The 17,241-nt window shown below is 28.7% G+C and overlaps 1 protein-coding gene and 1 long non-coding RNA gene across 3 annotated transcripts in view; one reads left to right on the top strand and one right to left on the bottom strand.

Moving 5' to 3' along the window:
• The first annotated feature begins 620 nt into the window (after positions 1-620).
• LOC111617791 (kynurenine formamidase-like) lies at positions 621-11,918 on the top strand. Of its 2 annotated transcripts, XM_023359092.1 has the most exons (14): positions 621-1,194; positions 4,706-4,935; positions 5,424-5,523; positions 6,041-6,125; positions 6,204-6,305; positions 6,426-6,474; positions 7,550-7,635; positions 8,515-8,593; positions 8,693-8,793; positions 8,884-8,962; positions 9,093-9,228; positions 10,863-10,967; positions 11,196-11,254; positions 11,405-11,918. In XM_023359092.1, exons 3-14 carry the CDS (start codon positions 5,500-5,502, stop codon positions 11,412-11,414), a joined length of 915 nt encoding a protein of 304 aa, XP_023214860.1. In that variant the 5' UTR covers positions 621-1,194; positions 4,706-4,935; positions 5,424-5,499; the 3' UTR covers positions 11,415-11,918. The 2 variants fall into 2 exon arrangements, with proteins under 2 accessions (XP_023214860.1, XP_023214868.1); XM_023359100.1 differs by lacking the exons at positions 621-1,194; positions 4,706-4,935 and adding an exon at positions 5,024-5,308.
• LOC111617804 overlaps positions 10,810-17,241 on the bottom strand; it is a 10,548-nt gene continuing 4,116 nt past the window's right edge. Inside the window, exons 2-3 of the long non-coding RNA XR_002755486.1 lie at positions 11,833-11,919; positions 10,810-10,918 (exon numbers count right to left, since the gene is read on the bottom strand). This is a non-coding gene — a long non-coding RNA (uncharacterized LOC111617804). The remainder of the gene's footprint in view (positions 10,919-11,832; positions 11,920-17,241) is intronic.

The following is a 17,241-nucleotide window of genomic DNA, read 5'->3' as shown; positions in this document are numbered from 1 at the left end:
GACAAGAAGATAAACAGAATGAAGAATATTCAAAGATATTCCAGACATTCGAGAATATAAAGATTTCGCCGTCAAAATTTGATGTTTATACCAATTATCAATATCTCGATAATTTTTAAATGAAATATCGTTTGTGTTGTGCTGAATATAATCAAACGAAGAAACATTGACAAGGAGACAGAAAATTTATTATTTATTAAAATAACTGATATATTTGAAACCAGACAAGGGTAATAATTGAAACTATTTACCTTTAAATGTAATTAATTAATAGACTATATATATATATATCTGTAAGAATGATATAGATATCATTTTAAATAACTGTCACTAAATTTCCATAGCACATCTTGGTGATTTTGTCTTTGCTTTAAAATATTTTAGTTACATTCTCTCATATATTTTTATCTGAAATTTCATCATCTAATTTTATTTTTTTAAGACTAGATCATTCATGTAAATTATATTTAGCATATTCCTTGTTTATCAATTTTATAACTTGTTTCCTCCTATTCTTTTACTATCTTCCCCCTCACTTCCTAGTTTAAATTATTACAAGAAAGTCACGTGCTTATACAATAGTCTAAATTAAAATAAATAAATAAATAAAAATAGGATAAGATGTGGAAGATAATGCCTGGAGCTTATAAAAAATTACTTCTACTACTATTCATAAAACTTGCAACTTCTTAATTTTACTAATATTTAATTACGAAACAAATTGATTTACCTTATTAAAAGCTTTCATCTAATAATAATAAAAAAAATATATTCAATTTAAGCATTTCACATCATTTGCTGCATTAAAAATCTATATCTTTAATAACGCTACTTAATGGAAGTTGTGCGTCATTTTAATAGCAACACTATAAATAAAAAAAAAAGGTAGAGAAGGTGTGAAAATCGATTCTTGGTTTATTCGGGAGAAAACAATTCGTATAGCATTCGCAAATCTTACCTTCTTTTAATATATAAAGGTATGATCTCGATATTAATATTTGATTTTATTTTAGATGTGAAGTTTATCGCGTAATATTTTTTAAATTATGATTTTCAGACAATGCATCGAGTCACCACCAAAATTCGTTTCTTACAACCTCCGTTTTCTGCTACGCACAGGATTAAAATGACTTGGAGTCCCATGTTAAATCATATGGCTTTATGGGGCCTACGTTTTAGTCGAAGAAGGAATTGGTACGGAATCTTAGTCTTATTGTTAATTACCTTATTCGCTTTCATTATGTTATGTATGGCATGCGAATTTACGTTTCTGTATACAAGCGTGGTTTGGTCAGTGAAATCGCTTGCATTCGCGTTCGAAGCTTTAATAATTTCATTCTGTTATTATCACTTTAAATATTATAGAAAGAAATTATACATTCAAATAATAAAATTGTTCGAATTGCCTGTAGAAAACGAGATAAAGCACTCGAAACGTGTGAAAAGGATATTAATTGCTATTATTGTTTTAACGTGGTTGAGCAGTATTGGACTGCTTGTTTGTTACATCATGATTTTCAAAGATTTAAGGTCATCCGAAAATAAGTTCAATTCTGTTCTGAAAACTTTATTTAGTCATAAAATATACATAATGATATATCAAGGTTTTTACGTTATTTTGATTTTTATACCAGGATTTTTAATAATGACCCTGTTTGTTTCCATTAGTAAAGAGATTGAAAAACGATTTAAAGATTTATATGCAGACGTTAAATTACTCAAAAATTTATCAGAGGAGAAACTATTATTTATCATCATTAGATATATCGAACTGAGTGATATTGTGGGCAATTTCGATGATATTTATTCTCCGATTTTCTTTCTATGGTCCGTTGGTATTGGTACAAAAGTGACAATAACTGTTAACGATGTTTTAAAGTTTCAGGCGAATGGCTTATATTTATTAACAATCCAGATAATTTGGAGCTTCATTCCAACGTGTATGTTCATCATATTTTGTATTTCTTCGGCGAGTATAAGTGAAACGTCTAAAGAAATAGCGAAAGAAATTTACAAGAAATCCATCTTTTGTAAAGAAGAAATAATTCGAGCTGCTGCATTTAGATTTTCGTCCATTTGTATAGAAAATTCAATCAGTTTTACTGGTTGGAAGATGTTTGATTTAAATCGTGGACTCTTACTCACCGTTTGTAGCGGAATTTTCACTTATCTAGTTGTCATGTATCAAATGAAATAAACTTATTTAAAAACAATAATAATTACGGTATTTAATTTTACCTAAGTTCAGTAGCGAATTTAAGAAATTACGACGTTTCCTAAAATTCCTAAAATTCTCCCTAGTCGATTGTAGAAAATCTTTTGTAAAAAAATAGTGTGTAACCTAGATTATTGTTTGTTCAATTTCTACAAAGAATTAGATGGTAGTCTTAATATTTTTAGACATATGTAAATATCATTTTCTGTTTAATATAAACTGCCTTAATTAATATTACAACAGTTTAAATTTAAACCCCGAAATCACAGTGTCCTTTTCACTTGAACTACTGCAAAAATTTTAAATAGTTTCTTAAAAATACTTAAAGATTTAGGAAGATTTCATGCTTTATAATATCTTAATTGAATTTCTCTATTTTCCCGATAGATCTATTTTTGTATAAAGATAGTTTAATTCTATATTTATTGACATGATTATGCCCCGTTTATGGGTCAATCATGTTAATGTTTTGCATCAAGAATTTGTTTGGTAAAGCGCATCTAACCATAATCGTTATCGATAAGCTACCTTAAGTAGTGCAAAATACAGAAGAAAAAATTAACTTAATACAAATATGCACGTTTTTTCTAACATAACATATGATGCAGAAAATGTGACGTAAAAGAAGTAAATTAAAATTTGTTTTTACATATTAAAAAAAAATGTGATTGAAAATCTTTTATTATTATATATTAAATAATGTTATCATGTTAATTGTTTTAAGGAGATAAACTGGATTAAACAAAAAAGTAATTATGCTAATTATGCAAAAAAACAAAATAAAATTTTAATTATAAAAAATAAAAATTAATTTGATTCTTAATTATTAAAATTACTAAATTTTTTCTGTTAGCTGTCATCATTTACAATAATTTATTTTGTGTGACTTCTTAAAACGAAATATATATATATATATATATATATATTGAGGATTAAAGTGTAAATTTTCTCGAATTATTTACTTTCTCTTAGATTGCTATTTTTCAATTATAACTCTTCAGTTAAACCAATGTTTTTCAACAGTTCATTAGAGATACCTCCTAATACATATTTTATAGTTATTACTATTTATTCACAATATTTAAAATTAAATATTTATTTACTTATTTGTTATATATATAGGCCTATATAAAACATTATTGAACATTATTCAAAACAGAATGAAATAAATTTTAAAATGTTTTAAAACGTCTGTGAATAAATCTAATTATTTTAAATTACAATAAACAATCTTGTCAAAAAAGTTTTTGTAAATAAAGAAAATAAAAAGAAATACATTCTGTGTATCTATTAAAACATTTATGATATTTTTTTATTTTATATTTTATTTATGAAACTTTATGGAACTTAAATCAATACATTAATTTAGTTCTGAAAGCGTTCAACTATTTCATTACTTTGTTTATTATAGTGTTTCGTGTATATTCAAATTTTCCAATTTACATTAAAGGATATTAGATATATAAAAAGTCGAAACATAAAATCGATTGATAAAACAGCAATTTAGGTATTAGTAACGAGTAAAACAGGATGTACTGTATATACTTTTTCTAATAATTAAATAATCCTATTAAAAGTAGCTATTGATCGAAGAATTGCCGATTGACTTCTGATAAAACGTCACACTACAACACCACAACTAAAATTATTCTAAATTTAATTATAGAAGTTTCATTATTTAAGAAAGTTAATAAATAAATTATTTATTTTACAATATACTTCTAAAACAAGTGTTACCAATTAAAACAAATAAAGTTTTATAAATGAAAGTTATAACTGAAAACAGAAAACAAAATTTTTTTCTCCAATTATTTTATACTTTAATTTAAAATAGATGATTATTTTCTTTATATAGTCCTATATATATATATATATATATATTTTAGCCTACTAAATTATATCAACCACTCACAAAAGTAAATCGAAAATGAATATGTTGTTCTATTACCCCAGTTAGGCATTTCATCATTGTGATTTTTTAATCATTTAACCCGTTTACGCTCTTTGAATATTACGACAGTAGCTTCGTTAAGTTAATTTAATTTATACACAAAACCATGCGAAAGAGTCATTTGAAATACATTCTGAAAGTATGAGGCATTAATTCCAGGTTAGAAGAAAATAATATAAATGAAATATCAAAAGAGAATAAGACCAGGTAAGCCAAAAGAAAGAGTAGGTATATCTAGAAAACAAAGCATAAGAATTAAAATAGATAAAACCAACTAATTAGCTGTACAATTATTGGGAATAATAACAATAAATTTGCTTTAAAACTTTAAATTAATAAAATACAAGTTCGAGATTTTTAGTTATTTTTGTTTATAAAAAAAACTAAAACAAACTGGTAAGCTCATAATTAAAAACAAATAATAAACTTAAAGTAGGCCTATTAAAAAATGTTATGATAGAAAAACTAATAGAATTATGTTAAATTATCTGTGCTAATATGATAACTGATATCTGTCTGATATAAAAAAAAACTTGCAGATGTAATTCCAAACGATTAAAAGAGGAAACAAACAAAGTTTCGTATGAATTGACTGAGCACAAAATTCGTAATCACTCTTCCAAAAACTCGTTCTAAAATCGGTCACCGTAAACCGTCTAATGCGATCTCGTAAAAGATAACAATTTCTAATGATTAATTAATTGAGGAATACGACCAGAACTTTCGGCAAATTCTCGTGAGTAGAGGAACGAAGTGCGATTAAAAACGAGTAAGTACTTCGAAGTTTTTTTATATAATTATTAATAGCAATTGAACAATTAATTTGAAATATTTAATTATAATTACTCATAGAGCAAGTTATACTTTAACGTAATAAAATTTACTGATTATTATTTTTTTTCGCTTATTCAGACTAAAGATTTAGTAACAAATAATGAATATACGCAAAATCACTCTTGTTTTTTTTTATAAAGTTAAAATTAAAAAATCAGCTTAAAAATGATTTGTTTTAGCAATGAGAAGTTTGCATAACCTTCGTTAAAGGACGTCATACGATAAGATACAGCAAACAAAAATATTCATTTAAAGGAAACTCATAGGGAAAATGAATATATATATATATATTATACTTAGTCTGAAAAGTTAACATTGTTTTTATTTTTATAGTAGATTATATATATTATAAATATTTAGTGTTTTTCCTGAATTTATATGGATATATTTCGTCGACTTTAAATGTCCGTATCTCGATTATAGGCATTCGTTACATAACACATCAAGTTCGTTTAAAAATCATCTGATTAAACATTCTCGAGTAATTTAATCTGAAAAAATGACAGAAGAACATAATCGTCAGGTAAAATATTATGATTATTATTATTTAATGTATGTTTTAATTGTAATCTTTAGAAAAAACTTTAACATCTATAACTTTTAACGTTAATTACAGATTTTAGAAAATTTATTTAACTGCATCATTTATAACTATTACATAAATTATAGAAATTTAAAAAAAAATACAAATATTTTTAAAATGTTTACAATTACAGCTATTACTACTACAGGATTATTTAAAATTCTCCATACAGGCAAAAGGTTATCTTATTATATAGGCTAATACGTCACAGAATGTGATATCCGTGAGTGTCCTTTAACTTAATTTACAGTATATATAGGCAAATAGATATTAACACGTATGATGCTACGTATATACATTCATCATAGGTGTTCCTTTTGGAAGATTTGTATTTTGTATGGAGACTTTTGAATCAAATTGTATTAACCGTAATTATATAGTTAAATATATTGTAGTTAGATTCATTAAGTTTGTTAATTTAAAACATTATGCATAAAATATTTACATATTTGAACAGGAGAGAGAATATAATCCAAAGTTTTGGTCTCGACGTGACGAACCCAAAGAAGCTTTAACAAATCACGCTTTTTTAATTCATGAAAGTATGAATGATTATTATTTTACATTTTCTCATAAATATAAACTTAGTGCTTAAGATTTAATAATTTATTTCGGTATAGTTACTGTTAAAGTAAACGAAAAAGTTCCTCATCGATCTAAAGTAAAATATGGTGATTCGGAAAGATGCGTTATGGATATCTACAGTGAAGATTTGCCAGGAAGTAAGAAAATTGGCATATAATATATTTTTATTTAAATAATAATAGTAATAATGTATTGTTTGTATAGATAACAGTGCATATAATTTATATATTCGAATTATTTATATTAAAAAATTACAGCTTCTCCAATATTTGTTTTCATTCATGGAGGTGGTTGGGTTATAGGAAAGTAAGTTATTTTTGTCACTATCATTTGCAATTTATTAATTTAAATTAAATCAGTTCGAATAGAATTCACTTTATGTAAATTACTTAAATTTTAAGTGCTTTTTCAGGAGAAAGTAATCGTATTTTATTTTTATAGGAATTATATTTTAAGTTCTTTGTAATTTTTTATTGTGTTTGTCCGCTGTTTATTATTAATTTTAAACAGTTTCGAAGGAGGAATTTATATCTTGCTTTTTCACCTTTTCAGGACATTAACTTTCAAATTTATTTTAAAAAATAAAACCAAATATCATTCGAGATCTAAGTATATAACTTAATCAAATAATAATCTTACTATTTGAATTTTCCTTAAAAATTTCCGTGAAAACTTTTGGAATTAAACGTCTAAATAGAAAGGATAAATGAATTTCCTTATCGAAATTTAATGTGTCAATCTATAAATGAAACTTCTATTATTTGATTTTAATTACTGCGTTCTATTATAAGTATATTAAATGATGAAAATGTCAATTAGATCAGTTTTCAGTTCAATTTTTACCTTTAACTTGTTTAAAAATAGACTAAAATATCGTTAGTTTTTATAATTAATCCAAAATTTTATAATTTCGTCTGATTGCTTACGTTAAATATCAACAGTATTTATTTACTGTATTTATTATTCATAGTTACAAGCAATGTAAGAGAAGACTGCTTTTTGCCAAAGGGCATGAAGTTCCATCCTCTTTTATAACACGATTATCAGAATAAAAACGTTATATAAAATACAAAAAAAAAGAAAAGAAAAGAAAAACTGTATATAATACTGTATGAAATTATCAACTTTTGTTTGTACAATCGTTTTAAAGTTTCTTTAACCTGTAAAAGCACAAACAAAAAACAATGGAAGCTTTTAGCTTAACTTCCTTCAATCAAATTTATCTTTTGTAACGTTTTTTTTCGGGAAAAAATATTTTGAGAAAATAACTTAAAATTTAAATATACACTTTATATATATATATATAAACAAAATTATATTAATAATTATCGTTATAATATTCTGTAGACTGATTCGTATTATTTTTTCGTATTTATCTTAGTAACGACCTTTACGGATACATTGCGGAACCTCTTCGGGATTCGGGAATTGTTATGATAACAATCGAATACGATTTAGCTCCTTTCGGTAAATATACGCCATTCATTCATTAACAATAGCATTTAACAGTGATTAAAATAATTATTTAATTTTAGTTTTTTATTTTAAAATGCATTTTTAAATAAAGGATGTTCCAAGTAAAACTGGCCCAGCTATTTGATTGAGTAAATTATTGTAATCTCCATATTGGGAAAAAAGGAACATATGACACAAAATAAAATTTAAAAAGAACTGTTTGAAAACTTAGTTTTATTTACAAAGCATTTCGTCGACTTACATAACCAACTCTCAATTTCGCATTTACGGGCAAAAAGGGCAATCACTTTGAGCCTGACCAACAGGGGGTCCAGCAATGTTTTATAAGAAAATATCTTCCCAAAAACATTGAAGAAAGCCAAAGAAAGAGTATGGGGCTCTGTGTATGGGGCAGACTAATTCAAATTCGCCTGCAGCTATAACGCCCCACTGCCAACTCTTTGTCGTTTGAGGCCAGATTTTATTCAATGGTGAGTGGGGCCGGTTTTACTCGAGACACCCGGTATAAAAGAGCATAAATAAACAATTATATTTAGACTATCTATTTATGATGCTTAGTTGTTATACTATTGTTACACGAGTTGATTGATAAACGTGTTATCAATCATCGCTCAACTCTACGCGTAACATCGCATTAAATCATATAAATAATTGCTATAAATTATGTGTTTGTTTATTTCAATTGATAATATAATGGCATTTATAAATAAATAAATAATTAAAGAAAGACAATGAAAAAAAGGAGAAAAGAAAAAGGGAAAAGAAAGAAAAATAGTGTATGTGCGTGACATAACGGGACGCATTGATGCGCGATGATATTCATGCTGTACGATTACAACATATAACAATTTTATATTGATATAATTTTAGTGACTTTACCTAAAATGGTGGATGAAATAAAGCAATCATTGACATTTATTGTAAATTTGGCTTGGAAAAGAGGATCAAAGTAAGCGAAATTTTAAGTTTATAATAAAATACATTTTTTAAAAAGTAACAATAATAGTATATTTCTAATGATTGATTGCTATTATTATCTTTCTTTTAGGGGAATTTATTTATCGGGACATTCTGCTGGTGCTCATTTAGCAGCCATGGCAATTTCTTCCGATTGGATGGATAATCCATTAAATAAGCGATATCTTAGAGGTCCGGAATAAAGTATTTAAGATAAAACTATTTATAAAAGTATATGTAAACCTATATAAAATTCTATAAAATATTAATATATATTTCTAGCTGTAGTTTTGATATCTGGCATTTATGATCTTTCGCCTATCATAAAGATGAGTTTTGGGGACATTGCAAATTTCACTCAGTAAGTAATTCGTGCATATATTTTAGTACTATAAAATTTAAATGATGTATATTTAAAATTATAATCTATTATCATTATTTCTGAATAATATTTTAATAAAGTTTTAANATAATTATTATTATTTTTTAAGAGAAACGGCCGAGATAAGTCCAATCAAATTTATAAACGAGATTTCAAAACGTATGAGACCCGACTTTAAAATCTTAGTGGTGGTAGCAGAATTCGATCCTCCCAAATATATCGAACAAGCTAAAACTTATCATAAGGTGCTTTAAATATATTTTAAAATTTATTCTTTGTTCATAGACGACGTCAGAGCAAGAATGATCCATGTCAATAAATCCCAATTTTGTGGTAATTAACGAAAACTTTTACACAATATTTCTCACATTTTCTTCTTTTTTTGGGCTTCGAATGTAACAACAAAAATTCGACTTTCATCTATATTGCATTAGATAAACTAGTTATTTTTAATTAAGCAAACTCCATATGATGTAACATCAAAAACCAGACTTGGATCACTCTTGCCGAAGTCGCTATAAAAATATAAAAATCCATACAAAGCCGAAATAATAAAATATTTTGACTTACAAACGTAAATATTTCTTAATTAAGTAGCATTATATTAGATTAAATATTATTATTTAGAAGGTTTTTTATGGTTTAATTCACCGGCTTATTAACTTCCTAAACAAAGAAGTAGGACGAACTTAATGCATAATGACTATTTTAGTAATATATTTTTACATTTGTCTCGAATATTTCAAAACTCTTAAACATTTCAAAGATCAGTGGGTTAAATGTCAAAATAGAAAATAAGAGCGGTAATAAAACGAGCGGTAACAATTTTCCTAAGAAAAAAGATTGCATTACCAATGGAAAATTAGGTCGCGCGACAAAAACAACAATTCTAATTTTAAATATGGTTAGTGACTTAAAAAATTATCAAAGAATTCACGTCTTTTACTAAAAATGGAAACAAAATTAATTAAGAAACATATCACAAATTACTTATTAAAGTTGCTGCTCAGTGAATAATTTACATATCTATAATCGGTTATTGACGTTATTCTAAGAGAAATCATAAGTTTATTTCATATAAATAATGATTCTAGGCATTCTAATATCATACTATCGTAAAATGATAGTACAGTATTAATATGATTTGTTTCTAAATATATATATCTAAAATCATGATTGCATTTATTTCATAGAATAAACTATAGCACATACAATAAACTCGAGGGATGAATTATTGCCGATCGTCGAATTTTTGCACTTTTATTATTGCAAAATTCGTTCAGAAATTTCTACAAAATCTTTAATTTTTCAATAAATTAACTTTTTGTACAGGGTGAGTTAGAAAGGTGACTACGTTTGGTCTCGTGGTATGCTGCATTGTTTTATTTACGAGGAACCGATGAGTAGCATTTGAAGTCTCCTTTCCAAGAAGTTACGTGTCTGTATTACATTAACAGTACCCGTATCGGCTTCCGAGATGGCATTGTATAGCAGCAATTTACAATTACATCATGGGGCGATTGCCTACAATAATGATTGAGAGGTTGTGAGACCAACGAAATGTGATCTCAATTATCACTTTCAACACTTGCTCGCAAATATAATATCAGCACACGATGAGATCAAACTTGTAGCCACCTTTCTAACTCACCTTGATTTATTTTTCGTAGTTTTTAAGTTTATTACATTAATTATAACAAAGATATCATAACTTTCATTGTTTACGTTAATCTTTACATCGAATTAAAAGATATAAATGATTTTTCTCGATTCTTTATCTTAAATCTCTTATTAAAAATGCTATTTGTTAATAGTTTATTTTTTGTCCACGTCATTTCATTGAAATATTTATTATCTATTTATATTTTCATCAAATTAGGCATTAACGAATGCAGGAGTTTCTTCTCAGTTTCTTCTTGTTGAAAACGAAGATCACTATACAATTGTAGAAAAATTATATGATAAGAAAAACATCCTAACTAGTGTAAGTTAATAGAAAGTATTTTAAAAATGATTTATTTTTAACCGCTGTCAGTAAATATTTAAATTATTGGAATTTATAATACTAAGTGGCTCAAAAATTAATTGACCAAGATATATATATATATATATTTATTTATTTATAAATTCGAATTTCTCGACCTAAGTTTTGGGTCTCATATATATAAGAAATGAAATCATATTATTAATAACATATGTATACATTTAACAGGCATGTATGAAACTCTGCAACGAGTTATACAATGATTATACTCTATTAATTTATCCCAGGTTAGTGAATGTAATTTTTTAAAATTATTCATCTTAACAATATTAATTTCCTCAGTTTATATATTTATTTGAGATTTCAAAATAATTTATATTAATTATTATTATTATTATTATCAATTAAATTATTAAAAAATTATATTTTAATTTCAGCAAATTGTAAACGCTTGCTGTAAGACTTCTGGATATGTAATAAATGACGTAATCAATATGTATATCGTGCTATTTCCACGTTTATTCTCGAACGAAAGTATCAATTATGTATAATATTTTAAATATATTATGTATATACAGTAGAACTCTGTTAAGAAGTTTTTGAAAATATTTCTTACTTGGGAAAACCTCTTATGCAGGATTTGTACTGTACAAAATAATAATACCCAAGTAATTTAGAGACCACTTCGGGTGTGCAAGTGTTTGATATACAATATAGTAAACACCTGGAGTTACTTTATTAAAACTTTACTATTTTTATAAGTGATAAAGTTATGGTGAGGAAAAAGTTTACGATTTGCCTCAAACATAAACTTCTTAAGTGGGTAAAACATCGTCGATAGGATCGATATTTTGAAATTTCTTACCCGGGAAAACTTGTTAGACGGGAAATTTTAACACGTGTCTTAAGGTGTAAATAGAAATTGGACTTCTCACTTCTTAAACGGGTTCTACTGTACTTACAGATAAACATTTGTTTACGGCAAGACAAAACGTGAGCGATCTATTCAAGGGTATGCCTCCCGGGAAACAGTACTTTCTAAGAAAAACATGCCCCTATTCGAGTATTACAAACGTGATGAAAATCCGAAAAACTCCACATGGCCTGACCCGCGGCGAAGTGCGAACCCGCGACCAGTGTTCGGTGGTTTTATTCCCTTGGCCTCTGGTAGGCACAAAAGAACAGAATAAAAACTACTCAAACATAAAGAAAGCTTAATGATTGTCTCCATTTTTGAATTACTGTCTTTGCTGTTTTCATTAGTTGTACTTTTCTCTTTTTAAAGCGTTATTGAACACTAAAAAACAAATCACATATCTTTCTTAAATGCATCGAATTCCCGATTATTCGTGCTAACTGGTGTACGGGTGTACACGGAAAACCGGAAAACACAGATAATACAAAATATCCCTGTAAACTCCAAAAAGAGACTATAAACTTAACAGTACGTTTATGTGTATATGTTACCGCTAAAGCTCGAAATCCGTTAATGTGCGCATTACCTAGCTCAGGGGTCGGCAGTTTGTCAAGTGAGAAGAGCCAAATTGTCATGAAAACAGGATAACAAAAGTACCAGAGAGCCTCATATTAATTTAAATGTGCGAAATACGACACACGACAGAGGCGCCTCTAGTGGCCGTTTTCGGCATAACGTTACACGGATGGACGGACACGCGTTCAATGGGTTATATATATAGATATGCTTCAAATGCTACCACTCTTATGAGACTCATATTGATCAACGCGAGTGTGGTCATGTGCGGAAGGAGAACAAGTCGAAGTTTGTTCGGCGGCTCTATCTCATAAACTCATAAGTTATAAGGCTGCGGTGAAATGANCCGGCAACGATATGTATCATTTTATTGTTGTATGACACAATATAATGTGTTTATACATGATTTTGAATTCCATAAGTATAGTGTTATAGGTGTAGTCAGTCTAACCACAAAGTACCGTAAGAAAATTCGTTTATAATTGAATTTCCGTCAGATGAATAAATTACTTTTTACAAAATTAAAAGACAAAGTCGTTCTAAAAATATATATTTCAGACGATTACCATTTTTACAAAGTGTTCTAGAACAAAGTACAGACAGCTGGACCTTCCTTTTTAGGCTACGTTTATAATTAGCGATATCGTTTATAATTAGCGATTATGGGATTCATGGAAATTGGTCCACTCGCTCCGGTCGTGTGCCAAACTTCCATTCATGCCGTAATCGCCTATATTATAAACTAATCGCATAATATAGCCTACTATTATTGTCGCATTAGAAAAGTATCATTAAATCTACTAAAATGCATTCATAAGTTAGTATACGTATATTAGCTTATGAAACTTTAAAGATTTAACTAATTAAATGTAAATTTTGCTGCAACAGTACCATATAAAAATCAAAAAAGTATAAAATTATATACAGTATTTATATACTGTACTTTATTTTGTTACTAGATATTTTCTCGTATAACAAAATTGAGCTCGCATATCGGGGCCTCCTATTCCTACTCCTTCCATATCTGATCTCGACTTTTATCTGCCTAACTCCGCTCTCGAGACTAAGGAAGGACAGTCAGTCGGACGACACGCGACAGCGGGAATGTATAGGTTTACAATTTTTTTTCAAAATGCAGCCCATAAAGAATTTTCGTACAGATCAATGTAAATTGACAGCAATCGGAAACTCGACTGACATGAGCGCGCGACCAGTTTATAACTGGCAATAGACTTTGCAGGGTCAACTTTGACCTCGAGTAGATCGAATTTCATTATAAGGACAATGTCTTAACGAAGCCGAAATTTCAAAATTCCGGCTTCGTTTTGATGCCAGAATTATATCTTACAAAACAGAAAAGTTTTCTTGACGTCACAATCAGATACCATATCTAATTGTGACGTACTGTAGCAAATATATGCAAATATATGTGCTACAGTACGACATCAGCCTTGTCTAGTTGTACTATAGTACTGTACAGTACATATATTTGTAAAAAAATTATGTTGTTGATCGTGCGGTTGCTGTAAACTTCGGTCAGAGCTCCGCTCAAATATTATACAGTATATCTCTGCTAAGTCAGAAAGGGTTTTGTCTGTTTATATACATACAGGGATTTTGTTTATATATAGACAAAACCCTTTATATATATTTGCCAGCATGAGAAACGATTATTCCAACGAATAATGTTTTTTTTTTTTTATTTGACTCCCATTCTATTGAAGGTACGAGTTTAGACATCTAAATATGTCACGAAAGTACGAGTTTAGACATCTAAATATGAAGATAACAAACAGCATACTGTAATAACGTTGCTGAATATTTAAAGCAATGACATTTCTCGGTTCTATTAATAAAATTGTATTTGAAAAGTCTTGAAGAAAGCTGTCCTCTTTCATTCTATTACATTAGAGATATGGTATCTGATTGTGACGTCAAGAAAACTTTTCTGTTTTGTAAGATATAATTCTGGCATCAAAATGCAACTTTACAACTAAATATTGAGACCATGGACATACGGGAACACTTTAGTTAACGGAAGAGAAGGTTGATTTGCCTAAAATTTTAGGTAATTAAAAATACAAATACTAATTTTTAATTTGCTATCATTGACTCTATCTGACTTTGTGTTTTTTTGTACTTTGTCAGAATTTGAAAGGCCAGTTACTCACCCTCTTCCCCAATTCGTATGCCTTTGGTTGGCACGATAATCTTATCTTTCTAGAAATACTTATTGCAGAAATAGCCTTTATATACGCATATACTATAAGATTTTCATATATAGTATCTGTATGTTTGCTTTGCTAAAGGAAAGCTGGGGATTTTTCCCTGACCCGGAGGAAAATTCCAGCCCCGTAGTGATTCCTACCCGTATAAAATTAATGTTATATTTATTAACAGAAAATAAAAATCTTTAAAACTGCCTTTTATTAATAAATAAACATTCAGTGTATTTCATTTGTGCGAAAGATGGAGGAAAATGGGTATGGACTCTTTAAGAGGAATATGAGTCCCGCTCTACCCACAAGCTTGGTACAAGTACTCTGGTACTTGAAAACTTGGTACAAGTACTCTGGTACTGGAAAACTTGGTACGACGGCCCTGGTTTTCTGTATAGTGTGAACTCTATACAGTGTGCATTAACCAGACTTAATTCATTTCTTCGTAGGATTGTGAAGATATAACTGAAGTGTGGGGTTCGGGGCCGTCAAGATTTATTACGTACTTTTTTGGGTAGAGTCCTGCCACCAGGTATGTTTTATCGGATACACCACCGATTGAGACGAAATAAACGATTAAGGCGCGAGGGTAAGAGTCACTCCGAAGACCAGGAATGAGCCTCTCAGGAGGGAGAATGCAGAGTCAGATATAACCAATTAAAGGAAGTTTATTAACACAAAACAGAAGTTTAGAACAGAATTATAAAATCTGATTTTTGGAAATTTGTCTATCTCTATTTATACAACGAGGGGGGTGCCTAACGGGGGTATTGGAACTACGCGACTCACAACAGGTAAACAAGATGTCTTCTCTTGTCTGTTCAGACAGTCGGTCAGTCTCTTAATCCTGTTTCACTCTCACTCAGTCTATTATTGATGCTTGCTCGTTTTTGAGCTCGTCTTCTCTTGAGCTACTCTCGCTCTGGTGCTCGTCCGTTCTCTCTCTCTCTCTCGATCTCTCTCTCTTCTTTTTCTGTCTCTCGTTTTCCGTCCCTGGTCTCTGACTATCTCACTGCCTCTAACTGCCTTTCTCTGACTGACTGAGCTTTCTCTGGTTGGAGCTCTCTTTTTAAGCACTTCCAGCATGAGAAAATTCGTCATCGGGTGATGATTCATGGGCAGTGTCGTCATCGCAGCTGAGACGGTGTTTTTTTATTTGTTGATGACATCGAACTTTCGTAGAGTCATCATAGCTGAGACGATGTTTTCTTATTTGGTAATGACATCGAACTTTCATAGAGTCATCACTGAGTTGATGTGACTCATCTTTGCTTTGAGTCAGTTCTCAATCATTATTCACTGATTACTTTGACTAAGTTCGTTTAATGTGTAAACATTGTAGAAGTCCGAGCCTCGCCACGATACTCGGCGCCGAAAACAAAGGGGGGGGGAGCAAAATGCGATGTTTCCCATTTCTTATATTTTTTTCTTTAATCCTTTACAATTTAAATTATTTAATTGCTCCTTTCTCTCTCCCTTGGCTTGTTGTGAGATTTCTGATAGTTGGATAATAAACCGTTTTATTCTTTTAATAATTTGTCTTTTTAAATTGTTTTGAGTTGATATTAAAATTTGAAAAAGGGGAGTCCCTAGATCGGTAAAATAGGCGAATTTCCTTCCACAACTTCGGTTGTTGTTCAAGATACAGTTAAGGTTTTGACAAAGTTCAAGCAAATACATAATTAGAAAAAAAAGTTGAAATACAGTGATTAAACAAAAATTATTACAAATGTCGTAAATAACAGTTCACAGATACATATATAAAGATATTTTTGGAGGGGGAAATGGTGGTCCTCACAGAAGTTTGTGAACTTTAACCGGGTAAATGAATTTATGATAAAAATATTTTAAATGTTTGTTCAATGATGAAAAAGAATAAAAATAATATATTATTTTAAATCTTAACGATATTTTTCCTCTATAATTTTTATAACCATTTATTAATAAATTACATAAAATCGTTTAAAATGTACAGGATGGTCCAAACATCTGTTAACTGTATTGTGTTTCTCGGTTCATTTGTGAATAAAGTATTTGATTAAGACGAGCAATTTAAGCTGTACGTACGGTTAACTGACTTTTGGGCCGCACTATATATATATATATATATATAAACATACATGCAATTATTTAAAGTATTAAATATGAGATCGCGTATTACTAAAAGAAGTAGATAAATGTTAAACAATATTTATAAATTTTAATTTTATTCTTTTATTACCAGCTTTTTATTTAAATAAAGAAAACATCATCTTTCTCTCTCTCTCTCTCTCTCCCCATATAAAAGATGGTAGAGGAGAAGGTGGTATTATGGAACCCCAATTACATTTTAGTGAATTGTAAACAAGGTATCATAACTACACCCACATTTTTTGTGCGAAAAGTACTGGTAACTAGTAATCTAAATGTTCCTAATTGGATTTTTCGCTAGTGTAATTATAAGTATGGTTTTTGAAGGCTTTTGTACAAAAAGTCCGAAAGTAGGCTTAGAGAAAATCGGGTGGTAATATGGAACCTTACTGTATATTTTCAAAAAAATGCTTTAATGTAGCCAAAAACAAAT

Source organism: Centruroides sculpturatus, unplaced genomic scaffold (assembly GCF_000671375.1).
Source record: "Centruroides sculpturatus isolate CEXI.00-Female unplaced genomic scaffold, Cexi_2.0 scaffold207, whole genome shotgun sequence".
In the NCBI taxonomy this organism is placed as follows: domain Eukaryota; kingdom Metazoa; phylum Arthropoda; class Arachnida; order Scorpiones; family Buthidae; genus Centruroides; species Centruroides sculpturatus.
Note: the sequence above shows the minus strand (reverse complement) of the source record. Positions and strands in the feature narration are given on the sequence as shown.

Coding starts and splice junctions, on each gene's coding strand:
- LOC111617791 (XM_023359092.1), top strand. CDS start 5,500: ATGACAGAAGAACATAATCGTCAG. Junction 6,306..6,425: donor CAGTGAAGATTTGCCAGGAA/GTAAGAAAATTG, acceptor AAAAAATTACAG/CTTCTCCAATATTTGTTTTC. Junction 8,794..8,883: donor AAATAAGCGATATCTTAGAG/GTCCGGAATAAA, acceptor ATATATTTCTAG/CTGTAGTTTTGATATCTGGC.